Source organism: Pseudorasbora parva, chromosome 21, assembly GCF_024679245.1.
Source record: "Pseudorasbora parva isolate DD20220531a chromosome 21, ASM2467924v1, whole genome shotgun sequence".
Taxonomy (NCBI): domain Eukaryota; kingdom Metazoa; phylum Chordata; class Actinopteri; order Cypriniformes; family Gobionidae; genus Pseudorasbora; species Pseudorasbora parva.
The window spans coordinates 9,758,813-9,779,036 of NC_090192.1; the positions used below are offsets into that span (position 1 = coordinate 9,758,813).

Here is a 20,224-nt window from a genome sequence, read left to right on the forward strand (position 1 = left end):
GATAAAGCAAGAAAAATAACTATATTGTGACCACTAATATTTGTAAAATAAGATTTTGGGACATTTATGCAGGCATTATCTAGAAATCAGGAGGATAGCCTGGAAGTATTTCCATTACTTTGGATTTATAACATTACAGATGAAAATGTCAAAGTTAAATGTAAGTTATGTCATTATATCGTTGCTTAATTTGACGTCATTCAAATGAAAATCTTCATTTCAGAAAATCCTACAGAATGTGGGAAAGGGAAAAGAATTCGTTCTTTCTTCAAGAGGGTATGGAAGGCTATGAAGAGTTCTGTCTGCTGCTGTTGTCTCAGTAGTGCTGTGGATGTTGTGGAGCCTTTTTCCCCTGATCCTGAGCCATCATCATCTGCGTCAGATCCCTCCGGCGTCAAGCTAAATGATGGTAAATCGCTGATCATTATTTCTCCAACATCGTTTTAAACAGTATTGTCATCTTGTTTTTCACTGAAAATAATGCTTATGGCTTGTTTCGAGGAAATATTGAAAAAAAAATTTTTAGGTCATATATTTCTCATATTTTTCTGTTTGTTTTTCAGAGTCTTTTGAGTCTCTCTATAATGTGGGAGAGATGCTTGGATCCGGAGGATTTGGCAGCGTGTACAAGGGAACACGCAAATTTGATGGCAAAAAGGTAAATCTGACTGAATTGTTCAAACATTTTGCTCTTGAATGCATCAAAACATATTTCAAACTAACTTTCTTTTTTGTTGCAGGTTGCCATCAAGCAGTTAAGCAAGACTGAAAACAATCGTTATCTCTATATTGTAAGTTGGCCAAAACCTGAATATGTATTTAGTCGTTTCAGTGCAGATTACTGTAGTTAATACACCCGTAGAAAGCATTAACTGTAAATGTGATTGACAAATAAGCCTAGAGGCACCAAATAACTTTGAGCTGAAAAGGCTCTTTTGAATGTATCTAAAAAGATACTTTAAAAAAAAGGACTTTTTCAAAGATACTGTGATATATTTTCTTCATATTTTTACTCAGCTAACCTTCTGATTAATATTTTTCTCTAGCCTGGGCATCCCAAACCTCTCGTTACAGAAGTGGCGCTGCTGCTGATGATGAGGCGAAAACCCATAAGCCCGCTCATCATACAGCTATACGAGTGGTTTGAACATCCTGGAAAATTCACTCTTGTTATGGAGTTCCCGGAGCCTTGCATGAGCTTGCGGGACTACATCGTTCGTAAACCCATCCTGTATGAACCCACAGCACGGTTCATCATGCGACAGGCTCTGCTGGCAGTACAGGTCTGCATCGAGCATGGTGTTTTTCATAATGACATTCATGCGGAGAATTTCCTGTTGAATGAAAGGACGTTGGAGCTCAAGCTGATAGACTTTGGCTGCGGTCAGCTATTTAGCAGTGATGGCTACGAGAGCAGAACATACGCTGGTGAGCATTTTGAGAGTGTGAAAACCTGAATGTAGTGACTTATTATTAAATGCTTTAAAAAAAAAGCTCATCAATGTGCAAATGTCTTGTTTACAGGACTACCGTATTACTGCCCACCTGAAGTCTTAACAGAGCCTCGTTTCCACGCCGTACCAGCAAATGTGTGGGCTCTAGGAGTGCTGTTGTTCACTATGGTGCACGTATTTCATCCCTTTCCCAATTGGAAACAAATCAGAGAAGCCAAAATTCCATTAATGTACCACAACTTATCCAAAAGTGAGTGAATCATATTGACAACATTGATAACACACACACACACACACACACACACACACACACACACACACACACACACACAAAGCAAAGGCTCTGAACAGAAACAGTTAAAGATGAAGTATGTAAGATTATATATAGCTCAACGTATAGCGAGAGTTTGGGGCGTGGCTACTGTAGCAGGTGGAGCCATGGGAAAAGAAATTTAGCTAAAGAAGTGAAAAACAAAATTCGCTGCATTTATACCTTACACAAGTCATGAACATGTCAAAGTGAACAAAGCATTGTGATACAAAGCACGCTTCAATAATAATAATAATAATAATAATAGATTTCATTTATAATGCAATTTTCATTCCGAAGAATCCCAAAGTGCAACAAAGGGAAAAAATAACAAAAAATTAATAACAAGTAAAAATACAGAACAATACAAACAATCAACCAACACAGAAAACTGAACAGAAACAGAGCTGATGGTGAACAGAAAACAGAGCTAATGATATATCATAGTCATGCTCCCGTTCAGAAAGATACATTTTCATAAAGACAAATGCAACACCGCTGAAAGTATTCCTAATATGTTGAACCTTAAACAAGAGCTGTGTTTGTGATGTTGGGGAAGACGTAATGAACAAAAGGGGCCGTTGCAAGGTTTTTTGAAAATATTATTTATTTTGTAATTCCGGCCTGTGCCACTAGTGTGACAGAAACTACATACTTCACTTTTAAAGTAAAGCTGAAGAACATTTTACAGTATAATAATCATGTTTTAGATGCTGTTTTCATAGATGAATGACTAACTCCTTATTAAAATTTGTACAGAATACAGGGATCTGATTAGCCAGTGCCTAGCCCGGGATCCAACTAAACGGCCAACGTTAGAGCAGATGTCACGACATAGATGGATGAGATGACCTTCTGTAGATTGGAGAAGTTCAGGAGATTCACTCGATCAGTGATTTCAGCAGGTGTGAGGAAGTGTAACAGACAGAGTAGGATTATTATCATTTGTCTTATTTCAAATTTGCGTTCTTGTTATAGTCAAGTCACCTTCATTTATGAAGTGCTTCATACAATACAGATCATTTCAAAGCGGCTTTACTGTAATAAACAGGGAAATATACAGTGTAATAAACTCTAAAAATCATGATTCATGAGTTGACTTGTTCATATAATCTTTGTATTGAATAGGAAACAACATACTTGCTGTCCTTGGTGGAGGGCTTGAGCTCGAGACTTGAGCCGAAGCCTGATGTCCAACCCCAACCTGACTGAGAACTCAGAGCCTGTCCACGTCTGAGCAAGAACACGAGAGACTGCAAGACTGGGAAGACGTCATCAGTCATCACAGCCACATTTGCTTTGATTTTAAACGTCAAGACAAGTCATCTTTATTTATATAGCGCCTTATATACGACCGATCTTTACTCACAGCAGCTGGAATATTTAAACTGGTCATTTTGATGGCGGATTGTAATCCAGAAAGGTCCAAACGACAATCATCAGTGACAACTGGAGATTCACTCGTAGTCAAAAGCAAAAGATTCGTCTGTACAGAAATTGAAACCTGCAGGAAACGCTAAAACACGCTCACGCAATACTGATATTTTGAGAACAAATTGAGAACAGTTTTGCGGGGAAAATTTAATTTTTTCTCATAAATTTAATGGAATTGTTTTTAGATACTTCACCTTTAAATTCATGTTTTTATAATTCGTGGAATTGTTAATTTGCAAAGCTTTAATTATTCATCATAGCCCCTAAGCTAACTGAGTAGCTACAATCAATTCATTCAGTTTATTGACACCCCTTCAGTTAAAAAAATATAGGCGTTTAATTCAGATGTGTTTCTTTTATTCTGTTATTTGATTTAAAATAATCCATCGGAAAAGTGAAGTCAAATTTTCCAAGTATTATTTTATTCATATAGTTAATTTTTGCTTTACTACCGTACAGTATTCTGAACGCTTCTACTTCTGTTAAACGTCATCAGTCGCTGCCCAATACTGTTCCATTTCAAAGTTTACATCTAGCCAAGAATAGTTTAAATCCCCGGATGTGTCCTTTTATCAAGGATGCATCAAGAGGTGACTTTAGCCGACTTGAGACAGACAGGTATCCCAGAATGCATCTCGTGCCAAACAACAAGTGTCATTAGCAGAGGAGAAACCCAGTGTCATTTAAAAATACTACTGTTAATGTTTCACTAAATGTACTTGTTTAAAGTTCAAACCTGTGGTTTATTCATAAAGAGATCGCCTATTTGAATTTGATCTGCCGTTTTCAGAGTTGTGAGATCCAGTCGATCACCGGGCGCTCAGCGCTCTTTAACCCCGCTGAGAGCAGCCTTTCTTCAGCTGGTTCTTCTGATGTTTGCCGCTGACTCTGATGTCTCTGTAGTGGTTAAACATGAGATATAATTTGTCTAACTGGCAAATCATTTTGGCTGAGCTTGAGCAAAGTGAAGTTTCATAACTTTGTATTTTTAGGCTGGTTTAATAGTTGTAGCCTACTAGCACTGACTTTGTATGTTTGACTGGATTGTTTGCTTTATTTCTTGTATAGCTTCTTATACCCTTATAATGGCTATTTGATCTTACATAAACTGGCATTTAACAAAAAGAGACTTTTTTGTTATATTTAATTTATTACACTGATAAATATATATGCACACTTATTGTCTGAACCACATATTGTTTTATATATTTTTTAATAAAAAAAAGTAAACAAAAAGCGGCAGGGTTGTTTTTTATATTTTGTTTTGTCATAAATATACATGCAGTGAAGATAATAAAGGTACGCATTACCTGAACCACATTTGTGTGGTTATTAATATGTTTAAGATTGTTTTAAATGAAAATGAAATGAGGCAGAGTGGTGTTTTTTAATACTGTAGTTTAAAATACACATACAGAGATATAGATAACAGGATTAGAGCGAGCTGAGTGACGCGATGAAGAACGCGCTGCAGCACGCAACAGTTTCAGAACCACGTCGTCCACAGAACCGTAAGTTAGCCGCGCTACCCATACACGTGATTTTCTTTCGTTAAATATAAGCTTTCACGGCAGTTTTCACGTGGATTTTAATCGGAGCGATGTCTACAATATTTAACAACAATGCTTTTTAATAAAGTGACTTTTCTGTTCATTCTGGTCTGAGATGAAACCTGGATGAAATTAGTGATCGACCGATATATCGGCGCCATCTTGTGGACATTTTGAGAATTCCATACGCGCGCCATTAAAGGACAGCGTGAAGGGAGATGATGAGTCAACAGCGGTGTTCAAAGGTAAAATAACCTGAATCCCTCAATTAATCAACTTTGTTTAACATAACAGTAATGCACAATTGAGATAACCTCAAATAGGATGTAATGAGATGATGGTATAGTTATGTAGTTGGCGCTAGGTAGAGGCGAACTCACTGACGGAGTCAGTCAGATAATCCGTCATCATGTCACAATAAAGATGTAACTTCACATGAATGAAATAAAACAGCCATGAATGAGAGCATGTTGAAAATAAAAGCGCCAAACTTATTTCTCTCTCTGTGTTAATTCTCAGTCGCATTGCTCCCGCATATAGGCTAGTCACTGTATGTAAACAAGACCGACTCGTTTAAAACTCCTTAAATTATATAAACGTCTGCTATATAACATCGAATTAATTACAGCTCCCTGAAAATTAATTATTATGCCTATCTCCGCAAGACGTGTAACGTTAAGTTAAACGCAGAGATGAAAACAGCGCTCTGTCATCAGCATTTCATAGACTGGCACAAACATTCATTTTGATACCGTAGATGAGATTGACACTTTAAGAAAAGTAAACAAACCAGCGAATACAGCATAGCTTTTACAATGTTTGCATATTCCAGAGAATATTCACTCTTTAGTCTATTAAACACATAAACATTTTAAAACTGTAGTTTAAAATGAATTATTATATTTATGCTCATAGTTATGTGGAGTTGATAGACTCAACTCTCATTTATGTTCTCCATTTGAAAACATTAGACTATATAAATGCCTGTTGCCTGTTGTTAATATGGCCTTATTTATAAATAAAAAGGTAAAACAGCATTAATGTTAAAAAGACTTTGCACTGTATTAAAAAAAATCAGACTATTTAATGATGTAAATGTCTTGTTCTGTGTAAGCGAGTGAAACTGCAAAAATGACTCTGAAAAAAAAAGCTCAGTTCAGTGCTGTTGCTGTAATTGTAAAAAACAGAAATAGCGCAATAAGTAAATATCGGCTCTATATTATCGGTTATCGACACATAAGCATACAAATAATCGGTATCGGTAAAAAAACAAAAAAACAAACAATATTGGTCGATCACTAGATGAAACGCTGCTTGTCAATCAACAGTCATGGGAGGGGTGTCCGACTGTGTGACGTTGGCTTGATTTGAGACAGGAACACATATAAGGAGATTAAAAAAAACACTGGATGGATTTTTTCATCATTATAGGACGGTTGTGTACATGCACTGCCAACACACATTTCCATACAATCAGCTTTTAAAAGTCCATGTACAATTATATGACCCCTTTAAATCCTGATAAAAAATGTTTCTCTTATAAAAATGTGTTAATCAATTTTCAACCTGTCCTGATTTGTTGTCATGTTGGTAGTGTTTGTGTGTGTGTGTGTGTGTGTGTGTATATATATATATATATATATATATACATACATGGGCGTCGGAACCATTGTGTGTGGGTGGGACAAGACCCACCCACTTTTTAAGACCAATGATATTGGACCCACTCACTTTTATCATCTCTAATTCAGCACATGTCTGCTTACATTGACTACCCTTTAACCGAGAAACTTATTAAGAAACTTATTATTAAACACATGTTAAACGCTTTATTTCCCCTTTTCTAATATTTTCTATTTTTTTTATTGAAAATAAATACCTTTCCGGTATTTACCTTTCCGGTAATTTGAACCCGCATTTGGCGGGTTGGTTGGCGGGTGTTAATTGAGAACCCTGTTCATAGTCATCCTGTTTGATATTGAGACACACACAGATGCTTTTCAGATTTTCCATCGCAGCTTTCTCTCCATATTCTTTGCAGCCTTTAATACTCTGGATCCTTCACTGAATACCAGAAATAACTCAGTCCGGCTAAACATGTACTGTGAACAACTGAACACTTTTGTGACTAAAAGTTTTCTAAAAAGTATTTCCTTCTCAAGCAAGACAGTATTTGACTCAGTAGAAGCACATTGGGAGTGGCTTTGGACTGCACCATGCCCAGTGCATTATGGGTGTTGAGGTTTTCTGACTTGTTTGCCTAAAAGCCTTTCTACTAGCCTGGATGCCAGCCGAACTTAGCCCCGCCCACAATATTTTTAGGTTGGGCAGTTCGGTCTGCCCTTGCTCCATAGAGGAGTAATTATCCCCGAACAAAACACGCCTCATAATCACAGCCCAATGGAGCAGTTTCAGACTCATATTCATACTAGAATTGAGTATGACCACGTCAGGCTACCTTTCTACTGCATAGGCAGCCAACTTTTATTTAAATCCCATTTTGCCAGCAGTGAATTACCCCTTTGAGTACACGTCACTTGGTTTGATCATATGGGTTGTGGATGTCATTTCATGTTGAGCTTTATTTAATGGGGCCTTTTTTATCGTTTTATTTTTTTCAGGGAAAGATGGAGCTGACTTTGGAGATTGAGAAGGAAGCAGATGGGAGACCTGCTGGAAAAGGCAGAGATGAGCCCAATATGAATCCGAAACTCTATATATAATATAACCTTATTATTATATACATATAACCTTATATGGAATCGTTTCCTCTGAACGGTTCACCTAATAATTGTCATCTGATGTGAATTAGCAATCAAAACACGTCTATATAAAGCAACTACCTAAAGGCTGAGGCACTGACAAAATGGCTGGAAAAAAAAAGATACCTTTCAAAAAGACAAAATCAATCACGACGAAATCAATATCCTATTCTATCCTATCCTATTTTTCCCAGTCTTTGAAGTATGTTTTATACATTACTTATTTTATTCTTTTTTTTTTCTTGCACTTGAATAAAGTTAAAGGTGTAATCTGCCGGTTGTCCTGTAGGTGACCTCATAACTCTCTCTTCTTACGATACACTTCACAATTACTCCAGAGCACTCGATCATTTGTCTAGTGCTACTTAAGTTAGGATGCTTTTGGGAAACAGACCTTAATATTAAGATCACTCGTACGATTGTTTTTATGATCAACTTAGGCTTACGATGCTTTTGGGAAACGCAGCTCTGGCTGACAGGTGGTTGTCACGACAACAATGTAGTTTAAGAGGGCACAAGTTCGCGTTCATTTACACTGAATCAAAACCGTTTATATGTCGCCTTTGATACCAGGGGCCGTGGTGGGTCAGACACGGCATGTTTTAAGTCTGCTTTAATGCGGCTTTGCGTCTTTACACAGAATTTTGAGCAGACACAGACCCGCTTTAGAGCCGCCTTAACTCGGCTGTGTAAAGGCATCTTTAGTGCTATCATTCAGTGGGATCTTGTTGTATTCATTACCAGTAAGGACACACTTCATCAATCCTTTCACAAAGGTGATGTTTAGACTTCAGTATTTTCAGAACTACATCTCCATGAAAATCGTCAAACCCTTCAATTGAGTGCTGGAGGAGTTCAGCATTTTATCCATGTAATGTGTTTTTGGAAATGGTTAATTTTCTTTATGACAATCAGACCATTCATGCAGTGTTTGTTTTGTTGTGGTTGTTTAGGTTTTTACCATTAATCACTCTTTGCACCATTATTACATTTCATCATGAATTTTCACTTTTTGGTTCAGGTTTCACTGATGTTTGGAGACATTTGTACACAAACCATGAAGTGTTTTCTATTGTGAAAGTCTTTTATTGTGTTATATTCTCAGATCATTTTAAAGTTTATTGCTTAAATGTTTAAAATTGTTAAATAAAGACATATGTGTTTTAATTGTGTCAATTTGTCTTGAATTAGATTTCATTTTGTCATTTTAACAATAAAAACTGCCATGTTCAATTTACATTATCTAATGGCACACAAATGCAAGTATTCTGGGATTGTGATATGATCAGAGTTTACTGGATGGAGATTCAGAAGATTATTGGTCAATCTTTTGCCCTTTCTCTGAGTATCTTTTGAACTGTCAAGCTGCAATTTCTCTGCGTTTATGATTTTCACCTAAAGTCTAATGCTTTCTTGCATATTTGTTCTCCTAGAACTTAGGAATGTATGTTGAATGCCTTTATCTCTTGATTTCTGTTCATTCTGGTCCTGTCGCTCATTATACCTTCAGATTGTTCACCATTGTATGTCACAGTTACTGTGAGATACCTGTCCCACTGTCGTGTTATTGTAAAACTATTGCAAGACAGATACAAAAAATGGCACATAAACATGGTATATTTTAGCAGTGAAAAAAATTTCAAATACGTTTTATATTATTTATGTCCTTGTTCAAGCTCTTTCTGAACATCTGCATGATTGAAAATGTAATGTTGAGTTTGTTCAATAAAAAAGTGAATATTAAGTGACTTATATTTTAGATAGATGTTAGGCATTATATTTTACATGATCTCATGTACTGCACATGATGATTTTACATGTCTAAAGTATACTTTAAAAAGTATAAAACTTGCATTTCAATGAGGAAAAATGAACTGAATGCACCAAGAAAAGCTTTTGACAGAGCACAGTACCCCAGAACAATCCTTCTCAAACCTGTCCAGGACCCAGTTGTTCAAAAGTTTGGTCTAGATTTGGAAAAGCCGTGTTTTGCTATCCAGAATCAGGTAATCTTTCTTATCTTTGTGCTGGAGCACTGCTCATCTGGATTTGCAGTGCTCAAAATGGGGTTACTTTCCATAATGTAGAATGCTAGCTGTAAAGAACCACAGGTATAGAAGAGTCTAAATCTATTGGCTCTCTTCATTTTAAATTGATATGGAAAAAAGAATTGGAACAGCAGGAAATCTTCAATACAGTCATACTCTACAGGAGGTTTAACGTTTGTTTTGTTTTTTTAAATGAGTTGGTTGAAAAAAGTTTAAAGGGGAATTCTGTTTGTTTCTGGATTATTAGTTTGATTTTTAAAAACTTACATTTTTTTGCTTTCATGTGATTTTTACATTTTTCAAACTTCCAAGCGTCATGGAAGCTGCATTAAACAACTTTTCTCTCATATAATATTAGGAATCTTATATTGTTCCCAGTGTTAGTCGTAATTGCATTTTTACTAGTAAGAATTCAGTTGTTGAGCTCTCTAATTCAGTTCTTACCAGTAAAAATGCAATTAGCCTACGAGTAGCGCTGGGAACAATTTAACAATTAAAGATAAACTGGCTTGCCAAAGTAAAGGGCGAATTAAATGAATAGACTTTATAATAAGATTATGTCCACATTTGTCCTCCCTTGTGCCGTTTTGCGCATTTTGGACAGAAGCAACGACTCAATCCATTAGACTGTAGGCGTTTGTGCAATGAATCATTTTTTGTATTATTTTCGGTGGAAAAATAATTCCACCGAAAATAATAGTCTAATAATAATAATAATAATAATGACTGTTCAGAAACCATACATCTTATTTTAAAAAAACGTCAAAGTTAAGTTTGTAGCTATTTAATAAAGTATTCAGATTGGATGTGTGATCACGTGCTTTGCTCATGCACGTGCAATTTTTGTTGCTACAGCGACGTGTGTTATGAATTCTGAACGCATATACCATAGACATGCGCGTGCATTTTAGTTGCTATAGCGACGCGTGATATGAATTCTGAATACAAATATACACACGCCAACCGATCGCTATCTGTTGGTTCAATTGACCAATTCACGCACTTGCAGAATATTTTCTGTGCTGCTGATTTTGCAATTTTGAAGCAAATTTCGGAGAGACTTTTATTCTTGAAGAACATCGGAAGATAATATCCTTTAAAAAGTTATATTTTTGTTCATTTTATCTTTGAAGATACTTTTAATTTATTATTCTTTTATTATTTTAGAAGGAGTTTGGAGTTTTATTAAATTTTTTTGTTTAATTTTTTTATTTTGGGAGGCAGTATTTCTAAGGAGAGTTGTAGATTATTGTATTTTGTATTGTATTGTGTTTTGTGTTGTGTTGTTTTTTATTGCAGTTTGCACTCGAAGGATGTCGATGGCTCACATGATGGGTGAAAGAGGAGGTGAGTGTGCTTTTGGTTTTCACTTGTTTATGGTTTGATGTTGTACAATGATTGACTACATTAATGTGAAGAAAATTGTGTAAGGTTAAAAATTCCCCAATGTTCTCTGCTTAGTGATCACATGTATTTGATTCCTTGCATATGAAATAAAACTTTTCAATTTGAGTAACGTAACTAACGTTATAGTAACAATCAGTGCCGTTTCTAGGCATAGGCAAACTAGGCGGTCGCCTAGGGCGCCAACAGCTGGGGGGCGCCAGTGAGCCCCCGCCCCAACAAGATTTTTTAGTTATTTCATATATATTTTATTATTAATATTTCACACTTTTGGTATTTCAAAGCATTATAATTAGTTGTGATGATTGGAGTGAAGTCGCCCTGGTGATCAGGGCCGGCGCTCCGCACACGCACATCACGCACTGCGCGTAGGGCACCAAGTGCTTGGGGGGGCACCAAAAAATCTGGGTCGTGAAAAAATCATGACAATAGGCTACTAGTATAAATGACAAATAAAATATTTCTAAAAGCATGTTAATATACAAAAGCAATACAAAAGTAATATAGGCCTAGACCAAATTAGTCGAGAAAAAGGTGAATCTCTGTGCCAGTCTCCCTCTGGTGCCACGTAAGACAATAGCCACGTTTACATGCACGTTTTTGAAGTAAAAAGTGCTGGGGCAAACGCTGTTAATATGAGAGGGTGTTGCCAAGCTGTCTGTGGCATTATGCCAACATTATCTTAATAACTTCTAACGAAATAAAAAGTTTACCCCTCAGAAAAATTAACTTTCCTCTCAACATTATAACCTGGCGTGAGCGCGCCGCGGCGCGCACTCTTCAGTGGTGAAGGCGCGCGCTGTGTATCGCGTCATATAAGGACGCACACTCAAAAGTAATCGGGTCAGGTCGTTTACATGGTGAAACTTTTCGTTTGATCAGTTCATGAAAAGGTTTATCCCACCCCTCTCAAACCGATTACAATTTCATTCGGTTTGGGCATTTTTATTCCGATTGAGGTGTTTATATGGAGCATTTAAGTGGTCTGGCTGTCATCAGCATCAATGGGGACGTGGCTCAGAAACTGTCATATGATGACCTGATAGCTGATTTTGCAGCTAGGAAATGTAGGCGTGTGCCTCTGTAGGGCCTCTGACAACTGATGGAAGTGAAAATGTTTAATATAGTTCTATAGAATACCAGAATGGTCTCTTTATAGAGATGTAGTCCCTCTGTTGAGTAATTTCTACTGTGCAGTTATGCATGGTTATTTGCAGTTTAAAATGTGCACTTTAAAATTCATACTTCATAAAATTCATACACTTATACTGTTATTTGCACTTAACTTTTTTTGCACTTTTAACTTTGTGTTTACATTGTTCAGTTCCAATTATTCATTTGCAGCAGTTATTTTGGAAGTAAAGAGAACCTAAATAAGAAATTCTGAATGGTAGTTATTTCTTTGGTTGGTTGGTTGGGGGGTGGGGTGGGGTGTGTGTGTGGGGGGGGGGGGCACCGCCAAGCATTTGTGCTTAGGGCACCCAAATGGCTAGCGCCGGCCCTGCTGGTGATAGTGGCGCTGCTGTAATGAAATCACGTAGAGGGCGGCAGGTAACGTTGTCATCCGTGCCGTTGAAACGCTTGTGTCCGAGTGAAAAATGCGGATAGCTCACTTAATGTAACTGGAGTGGACACGGAGGCGATTAACATCAAACAGATCGCACTTTATTCCCCGCTGAACTCTCATCACAAACTCCCTTTCTGTCCACAGCATTACTTAATAAAACAAAATGACTGTTACCAACAGAAAACAGAAAATAATCCCCACACATGGGAGCTCAAGACTCAGTGCGCACATACACAAAATGCAGACTTCGTTTGCAGGGAGCGCACGCAACTCTTAAAGGGGCCACACTATATTTCTACTCGTTACAGCGTGCTTTAGTTTCATCATCATGAAAAGGTCAAAGCCAGCAGCGGGCTAAGTATCGTAAAAAGAAAAAAGAGGAAATATAAAAAAGAAAGCGAAATATACAGGTATGCTAGTCTACTTGTTTACTTGTTCTCTACTAAGCTGGTCGGTCTATCATAACGTTGAGCAAAACATTACACTGAATATTAGTACTGGATGGACCACACGCCATGCTCATTTATTACAGCTGCAGAACATTATAGCAGTTCATTTGAATAAAAAAAACATTACATCAGAGATAGCTGTTTAAATTGATCAAGTAGGCTACTACTGTCATAAACATAGGCGTCACTAGGCCCTTTTTTATGAACTTATGCCTCAGGGGGAGCATGCCCCCAAACGCCCCCAACATCTGTGATCTCAGTGATAATAAACCTAGCTACATTATTCGATTAATGCATGTACAATATGCCCATGAAATAAGGAAGTCATATTTGCTTTATAAGTTATAGTTTTAAAAAAAAAAAAAAAAAAAAAAATGGGGGGCATATAAATCTTGCCTAGGGTGCCAGAAAGGCTAGAAACGGCCCTGGTAACAATATTTGTTCACTGACATTGATCACTGACATTGTTTATTGATTATTATTGAAAAATGACCAACTAACATTATGTGATATGTGAAATATTCCAGACTCAGGGCGTTCCAGATCCAGAAGAGCTGCTTTCTCTCAGATGGCTGGTCAGGAGATTTGGGGACCCAGTTCTGATGACCGCGATCCGCTGCCAGACCCGACCCAGATCCAGGCCCTTCCCAGATATTTAGCACCTCCGTCTCTGTCTGAGTTTTCTGTTTTTGTGTCCACAGGTCAGGCTGACAGGAAGAGGACGCGGCAGAGCGACAGCCAACAGAGCTCAGATGATGATGAACATCCGCTCACTTCATCTTCATCTAAATGCTCTTGCATGGGTCAGAATAGTATTTTAATAAAGAAGTTATGGCTCCATTTCTATTTCTAATTTCAATGGCTGATTTGATGTCTAAAATTTTCCAGACTCAGGCCACTCCAGATCCAGGAGTGGATCGGACAGCTTTGATTGGTCGTGCCCTCCGCTGCCAGGTCAAGTTCCTGTCGAGCCAACAGGGACTTATAATGGCCGAAATGTTCAGGGTGCCGTGGAGGCGTCTATCCTGAACAAGATCTCAACAGGTGAGACTGAAATAAGGCTGGCCAGTGTAAAGTGTACAGACAGAGATTTTGCTATTTCATGCATAACTGCTTCAAGTTTTTATCATGGTAATGTCCGTTCACATTTACTGTTGCTCAGAACAATTTCGCTGAAAGTTTCTTAATTTTTTTAGAAAAGATTTGAATTGGACATTCGTCTAACATTTTCAGAACATCTAGAGAACATTCAAAAGTAAAGTTACCATAATGAAAAAGTATAAACTAGAACGTTCCTTTAACCAAGAAAAAATAAATATGTTTTAAACATTTAGGGAACATTTAATTTTAATATTAGCAATCTTAAATTGTTCCCAGTGTTGCTAGTCATAATGGCATTTTTACCAGTGAGAATTCAGTTGTAGACATTTAGTACCTCTGTCTCTGTCTGAGTTTTCTGTTTCTGTGTCCACAGGTCAGGCTGACAGGACGCTGCAGAGCGACAGCCAACAGAGCTCAGATGAGGATGAACATCCATTCTCTTCATCTTCATCTTCAACTTCATCTAAATGCTCTTGCATTGGTAAGAATAGGCTTTTAATAAAGAAGTTATGGCTCCGTTTCTATTTCTGTCTTCAATGGCTGATTTGATGTCTGACATTTTCCCGACTCAGGCCATTTCGGATCCAGAAGAACTGCTTCCACAGAATCTTCGCTGGGCATCGTGTCATCCTTGTCCCTGAGCAGCAGAGGCTCGTACAATGTCATTTGGAGGTGGAGCGGCGATGAATCGGACAGCCGAAGGGAACAGGGCAGGTCTGACAGCTTTGATTGGTCGTGCCCTCCGCTGCCAGGTCAAGTTCCTGTCGAGCCAACAGGGACTTCTAATGGCCGAAATGTTCAGGGTGCCGTGGAGGCTTCTCCCCTGAACAAGATCTCAACAGGTGAGACTGAAATAAGGCTGGCCAGTGTAAAGTGTACAGACAGAGATTTTGCTATTTCATGCATAACTTCTTCAAGTTTTTATCATGGTAATGTCCGTTCACATTTACTTTTGCTCAGAAATGTTTTGCTAAAATTATTATTATTATTTTTGTTTAGAAATACTTTAATTGGACATTCTTCAGAACATTCAAAAGTAACGTTACCATAAGGCAAAATTATAAAATAGAATGTTCCTTTAACCAAATTAAAAAAAAAATTGAAACACTGAAAAAACTGGACGTTTTGAACATTCAGGGAAAATTTAGAAATAACGCTTTCTTAATTTAATATTAACATTAGCAAAATGTTCTCAATAAGCCAAAATCAATTTTTGAGCAAGTTCATAACCAGCCAGTGTTCAAAATGATCTTCTTACCTTAGTCCGATTCACAGCGGTAAGCTTGTAATAATGTTTTATAATTTGAGTGGTACTGGTGGGTTTCTGCTGGAAATTCGAGCATGTCTTTGCGTCTTTACGTCACATCTGTATAAAGAAGGAGTCCGGCTAGTAGTAGTATCGCATCTGAGGATGCTGCAGGTGGCGGATCATTTATAGCCTTTACTCACAGCAGCTGAAATAATTAAACTTGTCATTTTGATGGCGGATTGTAATCCAGAAAGGTCCAAACGACAATCATCAGTGACAACTGGAGATTCACTCGTAGTCTTTAATTCAGATGTATTTCATAGATTTGATTTAAAAGAATCCATCGGAAAAGTGAAGGCAACGTTTTTAAGTTTTATTTTATTCATATAGCCTAAAGATAATTTTATTTGGATAATTTTGTTTTATTACCATACAATATTCCTAACACCTCTACCTCCGTAATATTTCAGTCCAGGTCGGCCCATGACAGATTAGTTAAACTGTTAATAACTTAAATAATTAGCAATTTTAATATTAGCAATCTTAAATTGTTCTCAGTGTTGCTAGTCATAATGGCATTTTTACCAGTGAGAATTCAGTTGTAGACATTTAGCACCTCTGTCTCTGTCTGAGTTTTCTGTTTCTGTGTCCACAGGTCAGGCTGACAGGACGCTGCAGAGCGACAGCCAACAGAGCTCAGATGAGGATGAACATCCATTCTCTTCATCTTCATCTTCAACTTCATCTAAATGCTCTTGCATTGGTAAGAATAGGCTTTTAATAAAGAAGTTATGGCTCCGTTTCTATTTCTGTTTTCAATGGCTGATTTAATGTCTGAAATTTTCCCGACTCAGGCCATTTCGGATCCAGAAGAACTGCTTCCACAGATTCTTCGCTGGGCATCATGTCATCCTTGTCCCTGAGCAGCAGAGGCTCATTCAACGTCCTTTGGAGGTGGAGTGGCGATGGATCGGACAGCCGAAGGGAACAGGGCAGGTCTGACAGCTCTGATTGGTCGTGCCCTCCGCTGCCAAGTCAAGTTCCTGTCGAGCCAACAGGGACTTCTAATGGCCGAAATGTTCAGGGTGCCGTGGAGGCTTCTCCCCTGAACAAGATCTCAACAGGTGAGACTGAAATAAGGCTGGCCAGTGTAAAGTGTACAGACAGAGATTTTGCTATTTCATGCATAACTGCTTCAAGTTTTTATCATGGTAATGTCCGTTCACATTTACTGTTGCTCAGCACAACTTCGCTGACATTTTTTTTTGTTTTAGAAATATTTTAATTGGACATTCGTCAGAACATTTTCAGAACATTCAGAGAGAATTCAAAATCTAATTCTCAATAAGCCATGAACTCAGTGGTACTTGTGCTGTCTGACACACACCCGAAACTTGCGCACAGAAAGCCGCTTCTCAGACGGCAAACAATCCAGAATAGAATTCTATTTCAAGACTTTTTGCTTTTGAATTGTCAAATACACAGAAAATTGTCAAACTGGCTGTCATATTACATATTACATTTATTATGGCATAAATAACACATAGCTATGCATTTAAAAATTAACGTTTATTTAAATATATTGTATTTAATATAACATAAATATATTATATTTGCCATTACCAGAACTGATTTGGTCAAATGAAGCCAAAAAGATCAGATAAAGCAAGAAAAATAACTATATTGTGACCACTAATATTTGTAAAATAAGATTTTGGGACATTTATGCAGGCATTATCTAGAAATCAGGAGGATAGCCTGGAAGTATTTCCATTACTTTGGATTTATAACATTACAGATGAAAATGTCAAAGTTAAATGTAAGTTATGTCATTATATCGTTGCTTAATTTGACGTCATTCAAATGAAAATCTTCATTTCAGAAAATCCTACAGAATGTGGGAAAGGGAAAAGAATTCGTTCTTTCTTCAAGAGGGTATGGAAGGCTATGAAGAGTTCTGTCTGCTGCTGTTGTCTCAGTAGTGCTGTGGATGTTGTGGAGCCTTTTTCCCCTGATCCTGAGCCATCATCATCTGCGTCAGATCCCTCCGGCGTCAAGCTAAATGATGGTAAATCGCTGATCATTATTTCTCCAACATCGTTTTAAACAGTATTGTCATCTTGTTTTTCACTGAAAATAATGCTTATGGCTTGTTTTGAGGAAATATTAAAAAAAAAAATTTTAGGTCATATATTTCTCATATTTTTCTGTTTGTTTTTCAGAGTCTTTTGAGTCTCTCTATAATGTGGGAGAGATGCTTGGATCCGGAGGATTTGGCAGCGTGTACAAGGGAACACGCAAATTTGATGGCAAAAAGGTAAATCTGACTGAATTGTTCAAACATTTTGCTCTTGAATGCATCAAAACATATTTCAAACTAACTTTCTTTTTTGTTGCAGGTTGCCATCAAGCAGTTAAGCAAGACTGAAAACAATCGTTATCTCTATATTGTAAGTTGGCCAAAACCTGAATATGTATTTAGTCGTTTCAGTGCAGATTACTGTAGTTAATACACCCGTAGAAAGCATTAACTGTAAATGTGATTGACAAATAAGCCTAGAGGCACCAAATAACTTTGAGCTGAAAAGGCTCTTTTGAATGTATCTAAAAAGATACTTTAAAAAAAAGGACTTTTTCAAAGATACTGTGATATATTTTCTTCATATTTTTACTCAGCTAACCTTCTGATTAATATTTTTCTCTAGCCTGGGCATCCCAAACCTCTCGTTACAGAAGTGGCGCTGCTGCTGATGATGAGGCGAAAACCCATAAGCCCGCTCATCATACAGCTATACGAGTGGTTTGAACATCCTGGAAAATTCACTCTTGTTATGGAGTTCCCGGAGCCTTGCATGAGCTTGCGGGACTACATCGTTCGTAAACCCATCCTGTATGAACCCACAGCACGGTTCATCATGCGACAGGCTCTGCTGGCAGTACAGGTCTGCATCGAGCATGGTGTTTTTCATAATGACATTCATGCGGAGAATTTCCTGTTGAATGAAAGGACGTTGGAGCTCAAGCTGATAGACTTTGGCTGCGGTCAGCTATTTAGCAGTGATGGCTACGAGAGCAGAACATACGCTGGTGAGCATTTTGAGAGTGTGAAAACCTGAATGTAGTGACTTATTATTAAATGCTTTAAAAAAAAAGCTCATCAATGTGCAAATGTCTTGTTTACAGGACTACCGTATTACTGCCCACCTGAAGTCTTAACAGAGCCTCGTTTCCACGCCGTACCAGCAAATGTGTGGGCTCTAGGAGTGCTGTTGTTCACTATGGTGCACGTATTTCATCCCTTTCCCAATTGGAAACAAATCAGAGAAGCCAAAATTCCATTAATGTACCACAACTTATCCAAAAGTGAGTGAATCATATTGACAACATTGATAACACACACACACACACACACACACACACACACACACACACACACACACACACAAAGCAAAGGCTCTGAACAGAAACAGTTAAAGATGAAGTATGTAAGATTATATATAGCTCAACGTATAGCGAGAGTTTGGGGCGTGGCTACTGTAGCAGGTGGAGCCATGGGAAAAGAAATTTAGCTAAAGAAGTGAAAAACAAAATTCGCTGCATTTATACCTTACACAAGTCATGAACATGTCAAAGTGAACAAAGCATTGTGATACAAAGCACGCTTCAATAATAATAATAATAATAATAATAGATTTCATTTATAATGCAATTTTCATTCCGAAGAATCCCAAAGTGCAACAAAGGGAAAAAATAAAAAAAAATTAATAACAAGTAAAAATACAGAACAATACAAACAATCAACCAACACAGAAAACTGAACAGAAACAGAGCTGATGGTGAACAGAAAACAGAGCTAATGATATATCATAGTCATGCTCCCGTTCAGAAAGATACATTTTCATAAAGACAAATGCAACACCGCTGAAAGTATTCCTAATATGTTGAACCTTAAACAAGAGCTGTGTTTGTGATGTTGGGGAAGACGTAATGAACAAAAGGGGCCGTTGCAAGGTTTTTTGAAAATATTATTTATTTTGTAATTCCGGCCTGTGCCACTAGTGTGACAGAAACTACATACTTCACTTTTAAAGTAAAGCTGAAGAACATTTTACAGTATAATAATCATGTTTTAGATGCTGTTTTCATAGATGAATGACTAACTCCTTATTAAAATTTGTACAGAATACAGGGATCTGATTAGCCAGTGCCTAGCCCGGGATCCAACTAAACGGCCAACGTTAGAGCAGATGTCACGACATAGATGGATGAGATGACCTTCTGTAGATTGGAGAAGTTCAGGAGATTCACTCGATCAGTGATTTCAGCAGGTGTGAGGAAGTGTAACAGACAGAGTAGGATTATTATCATTTGTCTTATTTCAAATTTGCGTTCTTGTTATAGTCAAGTCACCTTCATTTATGAAGTGCTTCATACAATACAGATCATTTCAAAGCGGCTTTACTGTAATAAACAGGGAAATATACAGTGTAATAAACTCTAAAAATCATGATTCATGAGTTGACTTGTTCATATAATCTTTGTATTGAATAGGAAACAACATACTTGCTGTCCTTGGTGGAGGGCTTGAGCTCGAGACTTGAGCCGAAGCCTGATGTCCAACCCCAACCTGACTGAGAACTCAGAGCCTGTCCACGTCTGAGCAAGAACACGAGAGACTGCAAGACTGGGAAGAAGTCATCAGTCATCACAGCCACATTTGCTTTGATTTTAAACGTCAAGACAAGTCATCTTTATTTATATAGCGCCTTATATACGACCGATCTTTACTCACAGCAGCTGGAATATTTAAACTGGTCATTTTGATGGCGGATTGTAATCCAGAAAGGTCCAAACGACAATCATCAGTGACAACTGGAGATTCACTCGTAGTCAAAA

General features: G+C 37.5%; 2 protein-coding genes across 4 annotated transcripts in view; both read left to right on the forward strand.

The window, feature by feature from the left end:
* Positions 1-226: 226 nt before the first annotated feature.
* LOC137056351 (serine/threonine-protein kinase pim-2-like) lies at positions 227-3,006 on the forward strand. Of its 2 annotated transcripts, none has more exons than XM_067430403.1 (6): positions 227-409; positions 564-658; positions 741-791; positions 1,047-1,428; positions 1,525-1,704; positions 2,893-3,006. In XM_067430403.1, the coding sequence occupies exons 1-6, from the start codon at positions 289-291 to the stop codon at positions 2,940-2,942; spliced, it is 879 nt and encodes a 292-aa protein (XP_067286504.1). In that variant the 5' UTR covers positions 227-288; the 3' UTR covers positions 2,943-3,006. The 2 variants fall into 2 exon arrangements, with proteins under 2 accessions (XP_067286504.1, XP_067286503.1); XM_067430402.1 differs by having other exon boundaries at positions 2,524-2,974.
* A 14,207-nt stretch (positions 3,007-17,213) lies between these two features.
* Positions 17,214-20,224, forward strand: part of LOC137056041 (serine/threonine-protein kinase pim-2-like) — a 4,168-nt gene continuing 1,157 nt past the window's right edge. Inside the window, exons 1-6 of one of the 2 annotated variants that reach the window (XM_067429991.1) lie at positions 17,214-17,396; positions 17,551-17,645; positions 17,728-17,778; positions 18,034-18,415; positions 18,512-18,691; positions 19,511-20,224. The exon at positions 19,511-20,224 is cut by the window's right edge and continues 1,157 nt beyond it. In XM_067429991.1, coding sequence (XP_067286092.1) covers positions 17,276-17,396; positions 17,551-17,645; positions 17,728-17,778; positions 18,034-18,415; positions 18,512-18,691; positions 19,511-19,602 — 921 coding nt within the window. In that variant the 5' untranslated portion in view covers positions 17,214-17,275 and the 3' untranslated portion in view covers positions 19,603-20,224. The remainder of the gene's footprint in view (positions 17,397-17,550; positions 17,646-17,727; positions 17,779-18,033; positions 18,416-18,511; positions 18,692-19,510) is intronic. The other variant, XM_067429992.1, reaches the window with a different exon arrangement.